Source organism: Sugiyamaella lignohabitans, chromosome D, assembly GCF_001640025.1.
Source record: "Sugiyamaella lignohabitans strain CBS 10342 chromosome D, complete sequence".
In the NCBI taxonomy this organism is placed as follows: domain Eukaryota; kingdom Fungi; phylum Ascomycota; class Dipodascomycetes; order Dipodascales; family Trichomonascaceae; genus Sugiyamaella; species Sugiyamaella lignohabitans.
In genome coordinates, this window is record NC_031673.1 from 691,287 (window position 1) to 712,949 (window position 21,663).

The 21,663-nt window shown below is 44.0% G+C and overlaps 9 protein-coding genes across 9 annotated transcripts; 4 read left to right on the forward strand and 5 right to left on the reverse strand.

Annotated features, from left to right (window-relative positions):
* Positions 1 to 761: 761 nt before the first annotated feature.
* Positions 762 to 2,837, reverse strand: AWJ20_4839 (uncharacterized protein; the record flags this gene model as incomplete). Its single annotated transcript, XM_018881936.1, has 1 exon — positions 762 to 2,837. The coding sequence occupies one exon, from the start codon at positions 2,835 to 2,837 to the stop codon at positions 762 to 764; it is 2,076 nt and encodes a 691-aa protein (XP_018736365.1).
* A 705-nt stretch (positions 2,838 to 3,542) lies between these two features.
* Positions 3,543 to 5,225, forward strand: TMA64 (Tma64p; the record flags this gene model as incomplete). Its single annotated transcript, XM_018881938.1, has 1 exon — positions 3,543 to 5,225. The coding sequence occupies one exon, from the start codon at positions 3,543 to 3,545 to the stop codon at positions 5,223 to 5,225; it is 1,683 nt and encodes a 560-aa protein (XP_018736366.1).
* Positions 5,226 to 5,389: 164 nt separating this feature from the next.
* Positions 5,390 to 6,853, reverse strand: GPI17 (Gpi17p; the record flags this gene model as incomplete). The annotated part of the gene is made up of 1 exon (XM_018881939.1): positions 5,390 to 6,853. The coding sequence occupies one exon, from the start codon at positions 6,851 to 6,853 to the stop codon at positions 5,390 to 5,392; it is 1,464 nt and encodes a 487-aa protein (XP_018736367.1).
* Positions 6,854 to 7,169: 316 nt separating this feature from the next.
* MRPL1 (mitochondrial 54S ribosomal protein MRPL1) lies at positions 7,170 to 8,102 on the forward strand (the record flags this gene model as incomplete). Its single annotated transcript, XM_018881940.1, has 1 exon — positions 7,170 to 8,102. One exon carries the CDS (start codon positions 7,170 to 7,172, stop codon positions 8,100 to 8,102), a length of 933 nt encoding a protein of 310 aa, XP_018736368.1.
* A 4,523-nt stretch (positions 8,103 to 12,625) lies between these two features.
* Positions 12,626 to 13,444, forward strand: AWJ20_4843 (uncharacterized protein; the record flags this gene model as incomplete). Its single annotated transcript, XM_018881941.1, has 1 exon — positions 12,626 to 13,444. One exon carries the CDS (start codon positions 12,626 to 12,628, stop codon positions 13,442 to 13,444), a length of 819 nt encoding a protein of 272 aa, XP_018736369.1.
* A 960-nt stretch (positions 13,445 to 14,404) lies between these two features.
* On the forward strand, positions 14,405 to 16,069 carry PGM2 (phosphoglucomutase PGM2; the record flags this gene model as incomplete). The annotated part of the gene is made up of 1 exon (XM_018881942.1): positions 14,405 to 16,069. The coding sequence occupies one exon, from the start codon at positions 14,405 to 14,407 to the stop codon at positions 16,067 to 16,069; it is 1,665 nt and encodes a 554-aa protein (XP_018736370.1).
* Positions 16,070 to 16,288: 219 nt separating this feature from the next.
* On the reverse strand, positions 16,289 to 17,782 carry YKU80 (Yku80p; the record flags this gene model as incomplete). The annotated part of the gene is made up of 1 exon (XM_018881943.1): positions 16,289 to 17,782. The coding sequence occupies one exon, from the start codon at positions 17,780 to 17,782 to the stop codon at positions 16,289 to 16,291; it is 1,494 nt and encodes a 497-aa protein (XP_018736371.1).
* A 478-nt stretch (positions 17,783 to 18,260) lies between these two features.
* Positions 18,261 to 19,958, reverse strand: GAL7 (UDP-glucose:hexose-1-phosphate uridylyltransferase; the record flags this gene model as incomplete). Its single annotated transcript, XM_018881944.1, has 3 exons — positions 18,261 to 18,264; positions 18,493 to 18,506; positions 18,873 to 19,958. 3 exons carry the CDS (start codon positions 19,956 to 19,958, stop codon positions 18,261 to 18,263), a joined length of 1,104 nt encoding a protein of 367 aa, XP_018736372.1.
* Positions 19,959 to 20,645: 687 nt separating this feature from the next.
* SLD5 (Sld5p) lies at positions 20,646 to 21,395 on the reverse strand (the record flags this gene model as incomplete). The annotated part of the gene is made up of 1 exon (XM_018881945.1): positions 20,646 to 21,395. The coding sequence occupies one exon, from the start codon at positions 21,393 to 21,395 to the stop codon at positions 20,646 to 20,648; it is 750 nt and encodes a 249-aa protein (XP_018736373.1).
* Positions 21,396 to 21,663: the final 268 nt, after the last annotated feature.

Consider the following 21,663-nt stretch of genomic DNA (forward strand, 5'->3'; position numbering starts at 1 on the left):
TTTTGAAAGACTTTGTTTATGAAAAGTTCACAGCGTACAAGTATGTGGTCAGTTCTAAACGCGTCGAGGCGCTGGTCAGAGCTGCTAATGAGGATCTGGTGTTGTTGAGACAGGCGAATGGCGTCGAGGGTACTCGCATTCAGAAGTCCAAGGCAGTTGAAAGTATCATGGATAGGGTGTTTCATTCCATATTTGTTCGTGACTCGCCTCTCAAGAGACTGCACAAGCAGAGCTTGTTGGAGCATGGGCTTGTTTACAGGATCAATCGCCTGTCAGCTCCGAAGATTGCCTCGTTCAAACAACACATGGAAAAGGCAGACTCCAATTCGGAATTATATTACCAGTTTGTCAACCTGCTCAAGAAAAATCATATCAATCTGGGTCAGAATGGCAAAAAAATGGTGTATGATATGCCTATAGAAGGTACCTTCCTGGGTACACCGTTGCCTGCGTCTAGAGAGCGCAATACAATCCAGAAGACGTACAAAACTGTTCTACGCAATGTTATCTACCCAGTCGATGCTAAAGTTCTCGAATATATAGAGAGGCAGTCCAAAGACCCTGTTCCTGAAGGAGTAAATCCAGAGCTTAGAAAGTTCTATAAACGGCGGCTTAGAGCCTGCTTGAAAAACTATTACACCGTCCAGGGAAATAAGCGGCCTGAAAAGCTGGTATTCCCAAACATCTCTCATTTTTCGAAGGACGATATTTATTTCACAGGATTGACTTGAATATTTTTTCGTTAATGTACATAGATCAAATTAAGCCTGTTCTACGTGTAAATAAATTAATGCGTACCGCTGACGTTCGGCGTTCAATACACATGCCAATTCGTGACCCGATCTACCATTTACCACAAATGAGCCAGGAGTGAAGTCCTTATCAAAACTGTGAGTGTTGCTGGGTGCTAGGTCGACAGAGTCTAGGTTGTGTGTCAGTGTTGCTACAGTTTGATTCAGAAGGTCTGATTTACCATCAAGGGCTGTATATGCTACACTTTCGTAGTTGGCAACCTGCAAATGATACCTGGAATCAGAATCGACCACAAGAAGAATAATTTCAGATTCATTGATGAACTCAGCTTGAATAATAGTGTTTTCGCACTTTATTTTGGCGACTTCGATACCGCTGTCATGAATCCTCACCATATATAGGAAAGCATCTTGACCATATATCAAGACGAAACTTGTTCCCCGGAAATATGCCTGACGTACGTTGAAATCAGAACTCGCCAGAGGAATGCCCACATCCACAGAAATCAGTTTCTTCATGGCACTTTCGATTTTAGTGGTAGTTGCAGAAAATGTCGAGTCGATATTTTCAAGACAGTTAGCTAGAGATAAGTTCTCGATAGAGTCTAGGGAGGCGTCACCAGTGCTCTTACTGGTTGCTCCTTGGCTAACTGAGACATCATGGTCTTCTAAAGGTTGAGAATCAGAATTGACTGTATCTGACTTTTGTTTCAAATCGATTTTCTCGTCGCCAACGCCAACAGTGGACGTTGTCAAATAGCTTGTAAGAACTGAGCCTGGAAGAAGCTCTGTAATATACTTCATAATATCTGTAGTTCTCACTGTGGCAGGCTCATCTGCTCTACTAAATCCAACAACTCTATCTAGCACGGACTCAAATCCAAGTTCTAGCCACAGTGCAAAAGACCGGAACTTCTCATACTCGTCCGTAAATTCCCAGAGACACTTATTTGTCAGTTTGAAAAAACATTCTGCATACCTGATTGTTTTATCCAGTTCTTCTCCCGACAGTCCAAGTGGGACCCCTCTTTCTTTCCACTTGGCTAAACCTCGTAGCCGCGATAGCAATACTACTAATCTTTCTATGGCAGGCAGAATATTTTCGTACAATATCTTGTTAGAGACATCATAACTGGTAATGGTTGTTTTGTTCCACCGTTTATAGCCCATTTCATTATTGGACTCTATCCATTTTGTAATCTTTTTACACATGGTTCCTGTTATCAGAAAATCGAACAGGTAACCTCTCATATGATTTAATGACTCCAAAGAAATAAACTTGTTATTAGCTTCAACAATGGTATTTGCTTCTTTCCGCAGCAAGGCAACCGACTCCTGTAAATACTCAATTAGAATACTAATTTGCGCCGGGATTACAGATACCTCTGTCAAATAGTTTTGACCAAATTTTTGAATAAACCCTAGATGAAACTTATGGTAGACAAAAGCTTTGGACTCATCGTTCTGAACTATTATTGTACCTCGAGATATGTCCTTCGGATTCGAATTTATTTTCAGAAAGTGCGCGCTAGGTTCATGCTGAGACTGATCACGAGCTTTTATATTGGAATTACTAATTGGGATACCATCAATTGAGAATATCCCGAACATGCTAAGGTTCATGCTGCCAGATTTATCGCCAGTTAATACAACACTCAAGGCGTCGTCAAAATTCGAAATTGAGTTCTCAGAAGACTTGACATCAATTAATAGCCCTGGTTTAGTTGGAAGTGCTTGTAACCTTGGTAGGGAGTCGAGAACATCAGTTTCCATAAGCTTGAAGCTCGAACTCCATTCTGATTTGCTACCATCACCACTATTGGCAGTGATATCACCTTCGGCCCATGATAGATCGATAGCACTATCACCTGAACCGGAACTTAGAACGGGTTTACCGTTACTGGTTCTGATCACCTGATACGAACCGTCACTGTATAATACAGCTAGAACCTTTCCATCATCTCGCCAGCTGCTTCTAATAACATGACCTGCACCTCTCTTTCCAGGAATACTCCAGATTCTCTGGCCGCTAATACGGTACAGTGCAATGCCTCCAGACTCTGGTGCAAAAACTAAAATATCCATACAGGGACATAATGACAATGCTTCTGCACGTACTTTCCAGGGCAGAGCCCTATTCCCAGCCAGCTTCATATCCTACCTGAAAAGATCATTATTGTTTACAAGTTGCCTACTTCACCATCTTGTGCATGTCCACTTCGTGCGGCTCACATCGATACCACTGTTGGTCTCATATATTCCTATCTACAATATAACAATTTATAATCAAATCAACAGAAGCCGACTGAGATCGAAATATACAGACAAGCCTCGATTCACATTTGCAAAATCGGACTATTTGAGTGGAGCTATAGCATAAATTGAACTTGCGACTGAGGAAGCTCACGCCGCACAGGTACAGATCTCGATAGATATCGGCTCCATCTTCGACTGAACAAAAAAACCATTGCTTTAAGAGTCGCAAATGTTTAGAAAAAAACCAGATGTAAGTACTTCTGTGAATTATGCTGTATAGAGACCGAATCTTAGACCGATTCTTAGTTCTTTCTTACTTTCTCCAACGACTTTGACTGGTCGGAGTACACCAGGCCGTCACAATCCTATGAACACTTCTAACTCAACTACAAGCTTAAACCTTCATCCAATCTGAAAAGTTCGGAGCGTCGTAAGCTCTTGAGCACGGCATGCCAGGTGTTTGGCATTGATGAGTCCAAGATCAGTCCTGAGACCAAAGGTAGAATTGTGCCTAAGGATATCAGGAGTGCGAAGATGCAAGTCCATTCTGGAGAAAAGGCTGTCCTATATACAGATAATGACGGTCAACCAGTATGGATAGCACTGGAAGATGGTTATTTGATCCCTACTTTATACACAGCGTGGAATGCTCCATTCCTCATGCAACGGGTGTGCACTGTCAAATATACTCTCGAGAGGCTACAAAGTGGAGCTGATTTAATGATCCCTGGCATTTTTGACCCATTACCAGAAAATGTGCCTCCAGGAACTGTAGTTTCTATATCTCTTATCGACAGTCCCAACATAGCAGTGGCAGTAGGTATTGCTCTGGTTGACTGCTCGAGGGGAAAGCTCGACACTAATCAGAAGGGAAAAGCTGTCCAGTTGATTAATGTCATTGATGACAAGCTGTTTCAACTATATAGGAAAAAGGTGCCCGTTCCTATAGAATTGGATGTCTCAGTTCCATTATTGGAGACACAGGATACGCCGGGAGATGCTGAAAACGATCCAGTCACTGACAAATCAAAAATCTCAGCCGAAGGTCAAGACTCAATTGTCAATCACACAGCCGAATCTAACGTGATTGAAAATGTCAATAATGGCTCTTCAAAAGAGACTAGTCAAGTAGAAGAAATCACTGACACCACTGAGAACATAAATCTCGGTGAAAATCAGCCTGAGACTGAGACGGACGGGCCAGAGAACGACACTAATTCTCCTTCGACCGCAGAGATAGACGATGCATTTAGAAGAGCCTTACTCCAGACTCTGCGAAAGGCAGTTGATTCGCCTATAGAAGTGCCTATTCCATCATCAACATTTTTGTCAAATTACGTTTTGCTAAATCTTCCATACAACCATCCTAGCGTTCAAATGAAGAAGACCTCGTGGAAAAAAGCCTCTAAATTTTTCAAGGTCATGGAGAAACAGTCACTCCTTAAAGGCAAAGAACGCGGTGGTGAGTTTGTGATCACATCTCTTGCTGGCAAGAACAATACCGAGGTCAGTAGCTTCACTCTCTTCAAACCTCGTCCATTTGAGCAACACAAACCCGCCGCTTCTGGCTCTGGAACTACGTCATCCAACAAAAAGACATACTTATCCGCCAAAGAATATTTCAAACCTAGATCTATGACGGCTCCTATTTTTGAGTTCTCGAAACTCGATCCGTCGAAATACTATACAGCTGATACAATTAGACAAACTCTCAACAACTACATTACTGGTAACTCACTTTCAGACCCCAAGAATCCTAAGAATGTGAAACTTGATCGACCACTCACGAAAGCACTTGGTCTCAGTCCCACAATTGAGAGTATAGGTCGCGATAAGATCTCGTCCTTACTACAATCGAACTGTTCACAATTCCACCATATCACTTCACAAAATGACGAGGACCTGAATCGCCAGACTGCAACTACGCTTGCTAAAGGACCTATACCCAGGATCACCATCACCACTGAAAAACGGGCCGGTCGCAAGGTAGTCACCAACGTGACCAACATAGAGCCATTTCACCTGGACCCTATTGCGTTCGCTGAAGAGTTGCGTGTCGCTTGTGCCGGCTCGACTTCGGTAAACGCCATCAAAGAAGGCTCAGATCTCCAGCAAGTCATGATCCAGGGCCACCACGTGGCTGCGATCACGAAGACCCTTGAATTAAAGGGTATACGCCCTGCTTGGATCGATGTCGTTGATAAAGCCAGACGGTGAGGTGGGCCTGCCTCCGGCGGCTGGGGCTCCGCCCCAGACCTTGGTTGCTCCTGCTTCGCAGGAGATGGCTGGGACCGTGTACACAGGGACTCGATCTACGGATCTCAGTTGATAGACGCAACAAAGTAAATATAATATATATGATGTCTGTGATAAATAGAGGACTACCAACCGTGAGTTTTGAACTCCTTGAAACAGCGGAGTGTTCCCATGAGAAGAACAATTCCAATAGGACCAAGTAGAGGAAGGTAGATAGCAACTTTGTGCTCTTCAGGGAAAAAGGCTTGTTGCACCATCTCCTTCTCGAAAAAGGCATTTTCAGACTGGCGAAGAGCGTCTCCAGCTAGCTTGATAGCTTGTGTAAATTGGCCGGTAGACAGTGAGTATAATGAGCCTTGGATAGCTAATAAGGCACTTTTGACTGCGTACAGTACTGGTTGGGGAATTGCAATGTCTGGTAGCGACTGACTCAATCTATGTAGGGAACCCAGAGTGTGCGATGCAGAAATGAGAGCTCTGATGGTCGAGAGACGGGATAGGAAATCCAAGCGGATAACAGGAGATTTCGGATGGACTGGTGCTCCAACCAGACCAAGAAACTGGGACGAGAAAGTCTCTAAAATAGGCAATAAATCAGATACTGTAAGGTGAGACTTGGATGCCTCTGGCTTGTTCCATATCTGTACACCTCCCCATTGTGGAATGGAGAAGGAGTTTGTATTTGAATCGACAATGATCATAGGGCTCTGTTTGGGAGACGGAATGTACAAAATAAAATGTAATGTAGGGTAAGAGTGGATACTTGTCAAACTCCATTCTGCGAAATTGACAAAGGTCGACAGATCATTATGATCAAGAAGCCACTGGTTGTTTTCCTCGTCATGATGAATATTACAACCCAAGTCAGAGTAATACTGTACTTGAGTGTCAATAGTCAAATTAGATATACGAGCATAGCTTTCTTTCAGGTGTGCAAAATGCTCGTCCAAAGCTTGACTGATATCCCAAGATATTTTGTCTCCACCTCCATAGAATAATGAGAATGTGAGATGGTAGTTCGGCGAATATGATACAATCTTGTCGGACGAGTCAGAATTGTCGAGTCCTTGTTTTTTCTGGCCAATTGCATCTTCTAATAAACTCAACTCGTCAGCAAACAAGTGGTCAACGAGAATAATCGATACTAGTTCAGGAACTACACCTAGTGATACCGAGTCAATCGAATAAGTTATAAGAACATCACGAGACACCTCAGAAATGATATATTCGTCGTCCTCTCCAAGTCTGAATGCAACATTATAGCTATTAGCATCACCACGACCAGAAAGAATCTCAAGATTCCACTGTTTGATTCCCCTATCTTCAAGTTTTCTATTCACCACTAACTGAGTGGATTTTACGAGATCAGGGAACTCGGTGCCAACATTCAAATATACAGGAATCTTGACATTTATCAGATCTTGAATATTATGATCATACATATCCATCTCCTCATAACTCAATGGTGCTCTCCAAATGGAAGTGGTCCATATCCATATTGGTAGTCCTATAAGACCCCCCAGCAAGAGGTAGCTAAGCACGATCCATCTTCGCCGCCGAATATTACCTATAGCCTCTTCACTAGCCATTTTGGATGCCTTTAAATCGGAATGCCAAAGGCAACAAGACTGTGTAAAAAAGATAGCAACCCTCTATTAATATCTGGTAAAAGGTTGTTCTTTAACAGGACCACAGATGCCAGTAAATACAGACCGCTCTTCGTGCATTATCGCAATATCGCGACATGCGGCTCCGAATCTGCAAGAGCCGCACCGTGAAAAATCAAATCTCAATACCACTATTATTGCAGACGGATCATTATAAACAGGACCCGAGAGACAGCTGAAGGCTCGAAAAGGTTTGGAAAGCTCTTGGCTTCTTTAGCAATATCTCTTATTATACAAAATGTCACTGGCGAGGTCATTGTTACTACGCAGTGGCAATGCTGCCACCACCACAGCTGGTCTGATTAGCGTGTCCTCAAGACCATTGCTACAATTGATCAATCCTCCTCAACCTAGATACGGATCTAAAAAGAAGCGAGACGAAAAGAAGGCTGCTAAGTCCGATGGAGCTCCATCGAAAGCAGATGCGAAACAGTTAGCTCATCAGAGAGAAAAGGTATTACTGCGATTACGCCAGAAGCGTGAAGAGACTAAGAAAGCCACCAAACTACGAGTCGAGGCCAAAAATGCATCCAAGTCATCAAACTTCATGGATATCGAGACTGCGTTACGATATTTAAGAGCCGCCGAAGTCGGTAGGTCTGCACATGCTACTACAATTTCGCTGACAATGAGAATTGTTGCTGAGAAAGGTGCAGTTCCTGTGAACACCAAGTGTCGTCTACCCAAGCCTCTAGACGAGGAACGTATTGCTGTTTTCACAAACAGTAGTGAGTTAGCAGCCGAGGCTAGAAGAGCAGGTGCTGTTCTTGTAGGAGGAGACGATATTATCGATCAGGTTAAACAGGGAATCATCAACTTCGACAAAGCATATGCCACACCAGATATTGTGTCGAGACTGAATCAAGTTGCCCGTATCCTCGGTCCAAAGGGTTTGATGCCCAATGCCAAGAGAGGTACTGTCACTCACGACATTTATAATGCATTGGTGCAAGCCAGCGGTGAAATGACGTTCAAACAAGAAGGAACCATGCTTTCGCTACCAGTTGGCCGAGCCAGTTTCACAGATCTGGAAATCGTCAGCAACATCGTCACTGTCACCGATGCCATCCGCAAGTTTATGACCGATTCCAGTGCCCACAACAAAAAGGCGTACATTGGCAAGACCGTCATCACGTCCACTACCGGCCCATCCATTGTAGTCGAGGTATAATAATGTGTAGTATCTCAATGTAAATAGTTCATGTCTCTAAACATCACCAGTCAACCAGGGTCTGGGGCGGAGCCCCAGCCGAAGGCAGACCTCCTAGACTCAAAAATAAATATATTTACGAACAGAATGGTAGAACACAGTATATAGACTATGGCGTCAGTTGCCACGATACGCTGCTTGAGGGGGCATGGGGGGTGGGTACCAGCCGGCTGGATGGGGTGGAGGAGCCATCATTCCAGGAGGGAGAGGAATCTCGCCTTTTTCAAATCTTTCAAGGAACTCTGGAGGTGGTGGTGGGAGATGATGAATTGGGTATCCAGGAGGTGGAGGTCCTGGGTGTGGCCAGTGTTGAGGTGGTGGTGCAGGTGGGTTTGAACCTTCATCCGGTTTCGCGGATCCAGAGAGCCCCTCGTGTGAAGTTTGTGGTGACTGGTTCGTTCCAGAACTGCTGGCATTGTTGGCACCTGATTGGAAGAACTGACAGAACCGTGATTCTTCGGTTAAAGACGAAGCTCCACTACCACCGCCAGTGCTAGAATACCCACCGGTGAACAGATGACCATAAGTTTCGGGCTCAGTGCGTTTAATAGCAATATTCTGAGTGGTAGCAGATACTGAAACCGGGTTGCTGCTAGTAATAGAGGTGACTGATACAGAGGGAACTGTAGACCCACTAGAACCAGTCTGACCAGCTTCCTTCATTTTCATAGACTGTTTCCATGCTTCATACTGTTGAACAGAATCTTGTGAACCCAATCCTGAAGACGTATTAGCAGCAGCACCTTCGGACGACCAAGGGTCACTTTGGCCATGAGACTGGTGTGAATGGCTGTTACGACGGCCTGGTTTGCCAGAATGATGGCCATGCTGAGGCCGGTTTAAATTCTGCTGATGAAATTTACGACGCTCGTTGGCAGAATCATGGCCAAAACTCTTTCTTGGCCGTCCGTCATGATGGTTGTTGTTATGATGACCATGTTTATGATTAGAACCAGAACCATGGTTCTTGGGTCCAACACTGATCCAACCGCCCTCAGCATCATCACTATCATCTGCCACGGCTGATCCAGATCCAACATTTCGACCTGATACAGGTACTTTATATCTTCCGCCGAAGTTGCTATGGTTATTACCAGCACTAGCAGGCGAAGTAGAAATAGTAGCTGCCGATGCTGCTACTGCCGCTGCATATTTAATAGGCACACCATGGGTACTGGATGACGAATCGCTCTGTCCCAAGTGAAGTTTCTTGTTTAGATTCGATCGCTGGAGAAAGTACCGCGATGTCAGCAAATCCAGATCTTCACCTTCACCGTTATCGGATTCAGCCTCGGCATCGTCCTCATCTTCAGATGCTTTTCTGTTGCCGTCTTCAAGATGATGGTTACCTCCTTCATACTCAGCCACTGCTTCTGAATCAACAACTCCATCAATATCCTCATTGTGACCTTGTCCATGACCTTGTCCATGACCATGACCATGACCATGGCCATGAGCTCCTCGACCATACCCATGTCCGTGATGCTCGCCATCATGGCCCACTGGAGAGGGCGATCTGTCCTGTTAGTATCAACCTCTCAACACTACTTCTGCCACAATTACTCTCAAATCCTCTCAATAGCAACCACTATCACCACCTTGGCGCAGGGTCCTCATTATGCGGCTGAAACTTTTGGAGATCATGAAGATCACTCACTGAGTCAGACGACTCATAGCCAACCAGAACCGCAAGTTGCTGATCAGGGCCCATTGCGCCGGACAGCAAGATATACAAGTGGAATAAACACACTCTGTAGACAGAATTCCTGGCATTGGCCATCGGATCTATCTGAATGCAGGTGACTCCTTACCTTACAACTTTCCCGATATCTTCATAGAAAAATGGCGGTGGCTTGATCAGGTCGCTGTGAGCCAGATTCAACAGTTCTTCCGGTGTGTATCTCGGCATTGAGTGGTCTGTTTCTGTTAGTCTCTCGCTTCACGAACGACTGGGAGGGGTCTATGCCTCCGGCGGCCGGGCTCCGCCCGGACCTGGTTGTGCTCGCTTCGCGAGCTGCTGAATCCGTGTTCTTGAGGTAGTTTAGAGTTTTCGTAGAGTGATAGAAGTGTTGTCCTTAAAAGCTGAACTGGTTAAAGGGGAAGAAACATATTCCATATTTTTGGGCCTACCCGGCTTTGCAAACGCAATGCTGCGTTTCGTAGACTTTGAATTGCCTAGTGGGTACCGTCATGACTCGCCGGAAAAACGAAAATGAGCCACGAAATATTGCCACTCAATGAATGACGGTGAACAATAGACATCAAAGTCTGTGGCATAGCTAGAAAATTGAGTAAGAACAACTAGAATCGTGTATCATCTGCAGTTTTCTCTGAATCTCATTCCACAGGTATTGAGTCATGACCCCTTCATTGATTTCATTGATTTCTTTAACTGCAAACTTGATTTCTAGCTTTGTGTCATCAAACCAAAAGCTTTTAAGCCACAGACTCAATTCTCATGTTTCTAGCTCTGACGTTGGTACCATGAGCTCCCGGTGATGAGGTCGTGTGACTAGGAGCAATCTTGGTTTTGTAACACTAACTTCAGTCTGAGAGCATTCATTTCCCTCTGTAGTCAATTTATATATTGTCGTTGTACCTCAATTCAGAGAATTCTCCTTTTATAGCCCCTGATCCCCCCTTGGGTTCGCAAATACTCCTTCCCAACATCACATGTTTTTCTGTCATCCGGATGGCAGTTCTATCTGCCATATCCCAGCTTCAATACATAAACCCCACAATATTCCCCTTCTGGACTTACAATCAGTAGTTATCACCTATGGCAATAGTGAAAAAGTATGTTGTTAAACAAATCAGTGTAGGTAGACTAGAATCGAGAGATTGATAGAAATGCCGAGAAGAAGCCAGATAAGGCGATCTCGCGCAATTACTCCACAATTGCACGGCGCTACAGGTCATCGATCGATCCACAAGACCTAATCGGCGCTGACCCTGCCCTTGAAAAAATTTCAGCCGTACTATTTTATGATAGAGGTAGTAGGGAAATCAGATTCTATACAGACATAACTCATTCTGTTCTGTTCTATCTCACGGTTTTTTTTTTATTTATTATTCTATATCCGATTGATTCAATATGCCTATTGCCAAGAGTCTAAGCAAAGTGCAGAAGAAAGTATCCAGTAGCACTGGTGCTGTGCATCCTAAAGGCCGCAAGTTCAAGCAGTTAACCAGAGCCTCGCTCCGTCAAGAAAAGCTTGCCAAAGATAAGAGCAAACGTAACCAAGCCAAAGAAGGAAGCTGTAAGTTATGACCCTAATCTATCAATTATGTACTTCTGTGGTTCAGTAGTTCATAGTTTATTTGCGAACTTTTATTGCATTTGACCGATTAGAAGTGAGGAACATCATGAAGCGACAGTTCTGTATAGTAAATTGGTGTGATAGTGTCGTGATACTAACAAATATTAGTTCTGAGGATCAAGTTTTTCAAGGAAGCTGTTTCTTTAGACGAAAAGCCTAGTTATACTGTTGACGAGGTGAAACAAATGATTGAAGCGTAAGTCGTGGTAACTTCTAACAATATTGATTTAAATAGTCAGTGATCAAAGTGAGCAAATACTAACTATTCTCTAGATATGTCGCTCGAGATGGTGACGAGTTAGAAGCTCTTAAGGCCGCTAGAAGACCAGGAAGACCATCCAGTTCAAGACAGGATCTATTGCAACGTACATATGATCAGGACATGGCAGAGTACAAGGCTGGATATACAGTTCCTGACTTGTTAGACGAGAAAAATGTCGCTACTTTGAGAAACTGGAACGGTACTTCAGGTGGTCTGTCTTTAATAAAAAGCATCCGTGTGTCTAAAGATGGTGGTGTTATTGGTGCTGGTAACTCTACCGTTGATGCTGACATGACACTTGACTAAATTATATGATAGACAACTTATGAACATATTTATAAAATTAGCATTATTTTTTCTTTAGCCTCAATCCACAAGACTATCTAGATTGTATGCTGATATCCTGTTAAATGGCAGTCTTAGTTAATTAGTCAAAAATTAATATCACTATGACACCACAATAATATATCTACTGCTCAGGGGTACGCCGATATCGGCCCGCGATCGCAACAGTCGAGATCAGCCCAGTCATAATCTTGTAATTATAAAAGGACATTAACTTCCAGCACTCAAATAAACAGAAATTCATTTACAATAACTACCTTCTTTATTCGAGGAAATATCTAGATTGAGTTTTGTATTGCCGTCTAAGTTTAATTCCTGTCAATTGATTTGATTGATCACGTTCACCTGTCAGTTCACTTACCGCACATCCCCTGCAGAATCTCCTGACATCTGATAAGAGATAGTGGTTAGGACGAGAACGAGTGTTTGTTTCTATTTATAAAAGTGGCATTTCGAGAATCCAATAAATATAAATACTCTTGGTACCCCAGATTTCAGATTTTAGGGTACATAACCTTAATTTTAATTTTCACACTCATTTCCCAAAAATTTCCAAAATGTCTAAAGAAACAGCTGAATACACCCATGGCCATCACGAATCCGTTCTTCGTTCCCACACATGGAGAACAGTAGACAATTCAGTCAAGTTCCTGGTTCCATATCTCAAGCCCGACTCGTATGTTCTCGATGTTGGCTGTGGTCCTGGTACAATTACAGTGGACATGGCGAAAAATTATACGCCCAAAGGAAAGATTATTGGCATGGAGTATGCTGGTTCAGTATTAGAACAAGCAGCAGCTCATGCTAAAGAGAACAATGTGACGAACATTGAGTTTGCAGTTGGTGACGTTCACAATCTGAGCTACCCAGACAATACATTTGACATTGTGTTCGCACATCAAGTGGTTCAACACATTGGTAACCCCGTTGTTGCACTTAAAGAAATGGCACGAGTTGTCAAACCCGGTGGAGTCGTTGCCATCCGTGACTCTGACTATGCCGGATTCTTCTGGTACCCCGAACTCCCTGCTCTTAAGAAATGGCAAGAAGTCTACCTCAAAGTGGCCAAGGCCAATGGAGCCGAGCCCAATGCCGGCCGTCACTACCACTCATGGGCCCATCAAGCCGGACTTGACCAACCCAAACTAAAACTGTCCTCCAGCACCTGGTTCTACTGGACCCCGGAAGAAAGGGCCTGGTGGAGCAGTCTGTGGGCCGACCGTACCCTCAAATCCAATTTTGCGACAACCGTGCTCAAACACGATCTCGGCACCCAAGACGACCTCGAAGAAATTGCCCAGGGCTGGCGCGACTGGGGCAAAGACAAAGATGCCATCTTCAACCTCGCCCATGTGGAGCTCATCTACCAAAAGTAACCCCACTCCCCTGACCATTTAACTCTATAAAACCAATAAAACCTGCTACTCACCTCCCCCCAACCGCTCGCGAAGCGAGCACAACCAGGTCCGGGCGGAGCCCGGCCGCCGGAGGCACTCAGACCCACCCGAGGTGCATTGATCGCCGGACCCTGCGTCTCACCGGGGTGATGCCTCCGGCGGCCGGGCTCCGCCCGGACCTGGTTGTGCTCGCTTCGCGAGCATTTGGGGGAAGGGTTCGTGGGGTTTCAGGGGGTGACGGTTAGCGAATTGGGCTAGTTTCTGAAGGGGAAATGATTGATACAGAGATCAGATCAGATCAGATGAGATTCAACGGCGGAGCCAGATCTCGGACTAACCAGAGACGCGGGAGGGGCCTGCAGCAATTGTCCGACCGGAGGCAGCAGCAGCGTTGTAGTCACCTCGATAGTGCAATAAATGAGGGGTAGCCGGAATCGCACCAATCGAAGTGCATAGTCCAGTACGTACTCCTTGTTTATTTAGCCGGGAAAATGCATATGCGCCTGCTCGTCCAGATCACATGTTTGGTGTGTGATGTTTACTCCACTTTTGCATCCATCGACGACGCATCCCCCACTCTGAGTTAGCTATTGCAATAAATAGCAATTGAGGACTCGAATTTGACTTTTTCATTTCTTCAGTTCTTTTCTCTCGAACTTCCAATTTCCATTGCAATTGGTAAGTCCTTCGAACCCCACCACACTTCTTCGAGGTGTGATAGCTCCTGGGTGGGGGTCACAGTCTCCCGGTGGAGCCTGAACCTCCGGCGGCTGGGGCTCTGCACCAGGCCCCGTAGCTCTTGCTTCGCAAGAGTTTGCTGGGACCGTCAAGAAATCGACTCGAGCATAGCGAGAGGAGCCACGGGGTCTGGGGCAGAGCCCCAGCCGCCGGAGGCAACACCCCCACCCCGAAAAACACCACTAACTAACCAGCCAGATCATGACTGTGGTATCGACCAAAGCGTTTGAGGGCCAGAAGCCCGGTACTTCTGGTCTTCGTAAGAAGGTCACTGTGTTCCAGCAACCTCATTATACTGAGAACTTTGTTCAGGCTATTCTTTCGTCGATTCCTGAGGGTAGTGAGGGTGCTACTCTTGTGGTTGGTGGAGATGGCCGTTTCTACAATAAGGAAGTGATTCAGATCATTAGTGAGATCAGTGCTGCCAATGGCGTCAAGAAACTCATTATTGGCCAGAACGGACTTCTTAGTACTCCTGCTGCTTCACATGTCATTCGAAAGAGAAAGGCTACTGGTGGTATTATTTTGACCGCTTCACACAACCCTGGTGGTCCCACTAATGATTTCGGTATCAAGTATAATCTTGCTAATGGTGGCCCTGCTCCTGAATCAGTCACTGACAAAATCTACGAGGTTACCAAAACCATTTCTGAATACAAGACTTTAAAGGGTGCAGACTTCCCTCAAGTCAATCTGTCTAAAATCGGAGCCGCTACTTATGGTCCTTTAGAGGTCGAGATTATTGATACTGTTGAGGACTACTTGCTTCTTGTCAAGGAGATCTTTGATTTCGATCTTATTAAGTCGTTCTTGAAATCCAATCCTGATTTCACTATTCTATTTGATGCTCTTAACGGTATCACTGGTCCTTATGGTAAAGCCATTTTCATTGACGAATTGGGCTTGGCTGCTAGCTCTGTTCAAAATGCTGTTCCAAAGACTGATTTCGGTGGTCTTCATCCTGATCCAAATCTTACCTATGCTCATACTTTGGTTGAGCGTGTGGACAAGGAAAAAACTCCCTTTGGTGCTGCCAGTGATGGTGACGGTGATAGAAATATGATCTATGGAGCCAACTCGTTTGTTTCTCCTGGTGACTCGGTTGCTATTATTGCCCACCATGCTGACAAGATCCCTTACTTCCGCAATGGCGGTGTCAATGGACTTGCTAGAAGTATGCCCACTTCGGGTGCTATTGATCTCGTTGCTAAGGCCAAGGGTCTCAAGTGTTACGAGGTTCCTACTGGATGGAAGTTTTTCACTGCTCTGTTTGATTCTAAGCAATTATCCATCTGTGGTGAAGAGTCTTTCGGCACTGGATCCGATCATATCAGAGAAAAGGATGGTCTGTGGGCTATTGTTGCTTGGTTGAATATCATTGCCGGTGTTGCCAAGGAAGATCCCTCTAAGGCCAGCATTGCTGCTATTCAGCACGATTTCTGGAACACTTATGGCCGTACTTTCTTCACTCGTTATGATTATGAGAACGTCTCCTCTGAAGGTGCTGCCAAGGTTGTTGCTAACTTGAAGTCTCAAATTGAATCTCCTTCGTTTGTCGGTTCTAAGGTCGACAATTTAGAAGTCACTGAGGCTGGTGACTTCTCGTACACCGACCTTGATGGTTCCGTTTCCAAGAACCAGGGTCTGTACGTCAAGTTCAAGGGTGGTTCCCGTATTGTCGTTAGACTTTCCGGAACTGGCTCGTCTGGTGCCACTATCCGTCTTTACATTGAACGTCACGAGAGCGACAAGTCTCTGTTCTCCCAGGACGCCCAAGATTATCTCAAGGAAACCATCTCTTCTGCTGTCAATTTCCTCAAGCTGAAGGAGTTTGTTAACCGTGAAGAGCCCGATGTCCGCACTTAAGCTAGATGTAAAAAAATTAACCCACTTCGCTCTTGTTATCTGACACCTGCCTCCGGCGGCTGGGGCTGCGCCCCAGACCCCCATGCTCCTCTCGCTTCGCTCGAGTCGATACGTCTGGTGCCTGGTAGCGCGTTGAAACCACTCGTTACTCGGGTTAATTACAGTATTTTCAAAAGTTTATTGAAAGGATATAAATTCATAAATAATACAAGTCCAGACCTAACTGAGAAGGTCTTCCAGTTTGATGTCAGTGTCGGTAGCCACCCGCTTGGACGCTTCTGCCTCTTGTTTGACCTTTTGTTTCTCGCTCTTCTTGGTCTCCACTACTTTGATATCTAAGAGCTGGCTCAGTCGGTCTGTCGTGGGCTTGAGTTGATCAAGTCGCCCTGCTGGTGGATGCGAGTACTTAACCAGCTCTGGCCACACCGGAGGAACAAAATTCTTTGCCCCAGTTAATCCGGCCACTTTGATGGCATTTCGCAGTCTATGCAATACTGGATTAAATGTGTCTTCACAGGTCATATACTCGGTTGGCTCTCCATCTTCGTCTGGTTCTCCGGCATGCTCCAAGTCCATTTCATCAATATAATGGCTCATGAGATCGTTCATCTCTGTAGTGGGCTCCCGGTTAATACGCTGTGGATTATCAGGTGGCAATATTTTACCTGACTTGGATTTAATTTCGAGCAAACTTGGGAACTGGAATTTCCGGTAGTCTTGTGAAAATGGTAGAATATTAAGAATAAGCGCTTGGAAGTCAACATCGACGTATGGACTTAATAGCACCATATGTGCATCTTTTTCTGGTTTGGCCACATATCGAGCAATGGCAACACGGTCATCCAGCTGCAACGTCAGGATCATTGCTGACATGGCGAGCTGATCTTTTTTGCGTGCTTCAGGGCTTACAACGATATAATCTGATGCTTCCATCAAATACCATCTAGGGACATCTTTTGCGCTACAAAATCCGTAGATAGAAAGCTCTGGACTGTTTGAAAGATGGATACTGCTCAACTCCTTTTTTGTTTCAGCATCGAAAGTAACAATTTCAGACCCAAATCTATAGCCTTTAAGTAGATTTTGCCGTTCTAAAATGATTCTGTTATCGGGATTTTGCTCCCCTTCTCCATTCTCATCTTTTACTTTTTCAACATAATAATCACGAACAAAGTGCACAGTCACTTTTCGATCATTAAACTCGTCGTCTTCGGATTCACCACCGTCATCATCAGGCCTTTTACGTTTGACAATAACAGACTTCGCTGTGGGAACACGCGTTCTTCTGGTGCATGGATAGCCATACACCGGAATGGTTATTGTGTTTTCTTCATCAATGACATGTTTCACGCTTTCTGAGTCCTCAGTGGGCCTTCCCAACCGCAGTACTCCCTTGAATTGCCTTAGTACGCCAACTGGCTGAACCACTGGTTTACTAACGTAAAAATACGCCTCCTCGTAGGGTGCAAACATATACATATCGTCGGGCCTACCATCACTGTCAGGTGGGTAATAATCACGCTCAATATTTTGCAATTCCTCAATGTTGGACTGTCGGATTTCTTTCTCAAATGTAGTCAGCTCATCTCCGCTATCTTTCATTCCAATCATCAAAATACGTAGGACAATATTAGCGGCCTTCAGACGCTTCACCAAATCAGGAACCTTCTTGAAATCCATCTCACCCGTCCCATTTGTAATGAGACAAATCATTTTTTTGAACTTAAGATGTTTGCATTCAGTGTTAATGAGCTCTATAGCTTCGTTCACACCATCGAGAACTGTATTAGTTAGCACACAATTCATACTCAACCACTCATGACCACACTTCCCGGTGGCCTCGAAGATTACTGGCAAACTCAAATCCCGACTCGAGCGAAGCGAGAGGAGCCACGGGGTCTGGGGCAGAGCCCCAGCCGCCGGAGGCAGGCCACCAATGGCCTCACTTACCATCTCCTTCGGTTCCTATGTGCTGTCTCAGTTTCCGCGACAGCCGTCTGAGGTCGCTAGCTTCAAACCTGTTCGTTAATATATTGCCACATCCATTTATAAAAATCAACTTACTTTTGAATAGGAAAGAATGGCGTTACATGTTTGCTTCGGAATTCAACATCTGAATTGTTAGTATCTCCAAAGGGCGTGTGTAAATGTTTATTGAGCAAAACCCTGGTAGAAAGAGCACAGCGGAAACTTACCTGATGTTCTAACTCCGAGTACACCGACCATGTCCTTTTTACGCCCACGAAGGATCTGTGAAGTTAGTTTTGATGTAATAATCATGGCCCGAGCTATTTTTCGATGAAAAGTCCCAAGATTGCCATACCTTGTCTCCAATTTTATCATTGACCCATGTCATGGCCCACTCGATATCGGTTTGTTCACGGCCGTCATGCTGTTCGTTCATGCTCTGGCTGACGTCCAGCACAAACACAGTAGCCTATAGATTCTCGTTAGTCTGATTTTTCAAAGTGTAATTGACGTTTTATGGCAAACTCACTTCCTTGTCAGTCATGGCTTGTTTGTATTTAACTCATGAGCTTGACGTGCGTGTTTCGTGACGCTATTATGCACAATTAAATTAAACGCGAGGCTGAGATGCACCAGGGATTGCGCCCTGAAGATCGATACATGTGACGTATGTATCTACTGTTATATTATACACTGAATTATATACAGTTTAAAAATTATCATAGTTGGCTGCCCAAGATGAAATATCTGGTCGTACCGAGTGACAAATTAGCATAATGAGTTATCTGTTGCTCGTTGGTGAATTTAATATTTAGAGCTTTTCCAAGTAGTGAACGTTACCATCGACAGCTCGAAGTTGAGCGGCAGCAGATTCAGGAGTAACATCTCTTTGAGGCATACCAAGCATTTCAAAACCAACCAAAAACTTACGAACAGTGGCACTACGAAGAAGAGGAGGGTAGAAATGGACATGCAAATGCTCAGGTTCCGACTTGGGGTCGATATTGGGCTCAGCAAATGACTGGTGGATACCCATTGAGTATGGGAATGAAGTTTGGAATAAATTATCATAACGCAAAGCGACGTTTCGCAGAATGTGAGCAAAATCAGTTTGTTCTTTTTCTGTCAATTGAGTAATGTTGCCAATTTTTCGGCGACTAACGACCAGAACTTCAAATGGCCAAGTAGCCCAGAATGGAATAACTGCAATGAAAGAGTCATTAACATCAACAAACCTGTTTTGGGCGTGATTTCCAGAAGACTCGGCCTTGGCGAGAATAGCTAGCTCCTTAGCAACATAGTCTTCAAGCAATCCCTTGCCATTGTGGTTGTGTGCATATTCAGCAAGACAAGCATGTTCAATATCAGGTTCTTCAGGAATAATATTGGTTGTCCAGGCTTGACCGTGAGGATGCGGGTTAGAACATCCCATAGCAGCACCCTTGTTTTCAAAGATCTGACAATATCTGACTTCAGGATTGTTGACTGCATCAGTGTAAACCTTCTTCCAAGCATTAATAACCCCGCTTACTTGAGGATATGTCATTTGAGCCAAAGTGATATCATGACGAGGATTGAAACAGATGACTACACATTTACCAGTAGCCTGCTCTGCTCTGAATAGTTCGTCTTCTTCACTCTCCTCAGCACTAGAGCCATCTGCTTGGGGAAGAGTATCTCTTGGCTTGACAGCAGAAAAATCATTTACAAACACAAAAGTCTCTTCATATTTAGGATTGGCTTGGCCTTGAGCACGGGTATTTCCAGGACAAAGATAGCACTTCTCGTCATACTCAGGACGCTTTTCAACCTGGGGTTTCTCTTGTTGACCTTGCCAAGGTCTTTGAGTACGGTGAGGCGAGCACAAAACCCACGATTTTCTCAATGGATTGTATCTACGATGAGCTTCTGACCACTGCATTTCTATCTGTTAATTCAACTGAAAAGTGACTAATGATCCAGTAATGAAAAATGTGAATGAAATCTGGAGATCATTTCTTGACCCACGATTCAGATCATCTCATCTACATTGGACTGCCCCAACCCATCGGATAAATACCCCGAGCAAGTAATTAATATGGCCGATCAATGCCATATACAGCAGGCTTACTACTTTATATAGCACTTAATTTATCCATGACGATAGTATTCAGACATATCAGAGGTTCTATTATGAGTAAAGTGAATCAATATTATAGTAGCATTCTCGGAAAAAATTCCAATTTTTAATTTAATCACCAATAACTTTTTCTTGTGAGAGATTATATTAATACATACTTACACAGTCCATTCTTTAGAAACAGGCTACTAAAGAGTATAATCCCAAACTGAGGGGATATAGGAAAATAAATTCTAGGTATGAATCATTATTATAAATAAGCACGGGTGGTTGTCACATATGTCCGTGATTTCCTGTGACAGGCTTTATTGTACAACAGTCAGATGTAGCTAATTGGACGTAATGTGCACAATAATACCTGGCAACTACAAACGTCCGATATCAAAATCCAAGTGGAGTCGAGTCGAGATGAGTTGACTGATGCCTCTATGTCTAAAAACTGAAGACAAAAAATATCTCTATCCAACCATTAATATCACTGGTTGACTCTTAGATAAGTTCCACCTCTCCACCGATTAGATACTTCGATATCGCACTGTAACGAAGAACATAGATATTACCTTTTTCTAAAGTGATTTCATCGAGTCCTACTCGAATTGGTCTCTCGACTGTTTCAAGTACTCTGATAAATACTGGCTTATCCAAATCAGGTTCCTCCACCATCGATATACCACCTGAACTATCGTCAAGTCGCTGCAATTGTGCAGGTAATGCAGATAAAAACTGGGTATTGTAGAGATTAAGTAATATGCGATGGTGTCGCTCCATGTACTGAATTTCTTGAGGCGATAATAACAGACGTAGGTCAAATTGGTCAGCATTTCCTTCTTGTTGATTTTCACCACTTTGTATAATGTATATTGTGTACTTGTCAATCTTGCTGAGCCGGGTCCGTAGATAACCTCGTACCAAGAATTTTATTCGTTCCAGTTCGGACTCTACTATTAGAAGTTTCATTTTGATATCCCCGGAGTTGTGAAAGTCTGCCATTGAGTTCTCTTCTATATAAGCTGCTTGTATTCGAATTCGGTCCATCAATCTATCAATTAATGATGTTTGAAATGCTAGTATATCAGGAGACATCCTTTCAGCTAACCACGCTTTTTTCAGATCAGTTAGATCGGTCTGTTGAAAAGAATCGTCTAAAGAAGACTGAATTTCGATTCCACTATGTAAGTTACTGATATCATCATCACGCAAATTGTTGATGATATCATCAATATCGGTTGTGTCATTCATTGGAAATATGCGAAGAAGTCGGGTTTTTCTACTATAGCTGTATCATGGGTTGCTAGAACAAAAATGCTATTGATTTCAATCGGAATTTGGCTTTTTATATTGTTGAAAATTGACTTGATATAAAGAGTTCTTCAACAACTTTACTTTGACTTGACAATGGTCGATTTCTAGTATCAACCGGATCACAATGTGATTTCCGTTTTGGGCCATATGAGAGCGCGAAGCGTTCGGTCAAAATGCCTAACCCACCTGATCTGTCGCGATTGTC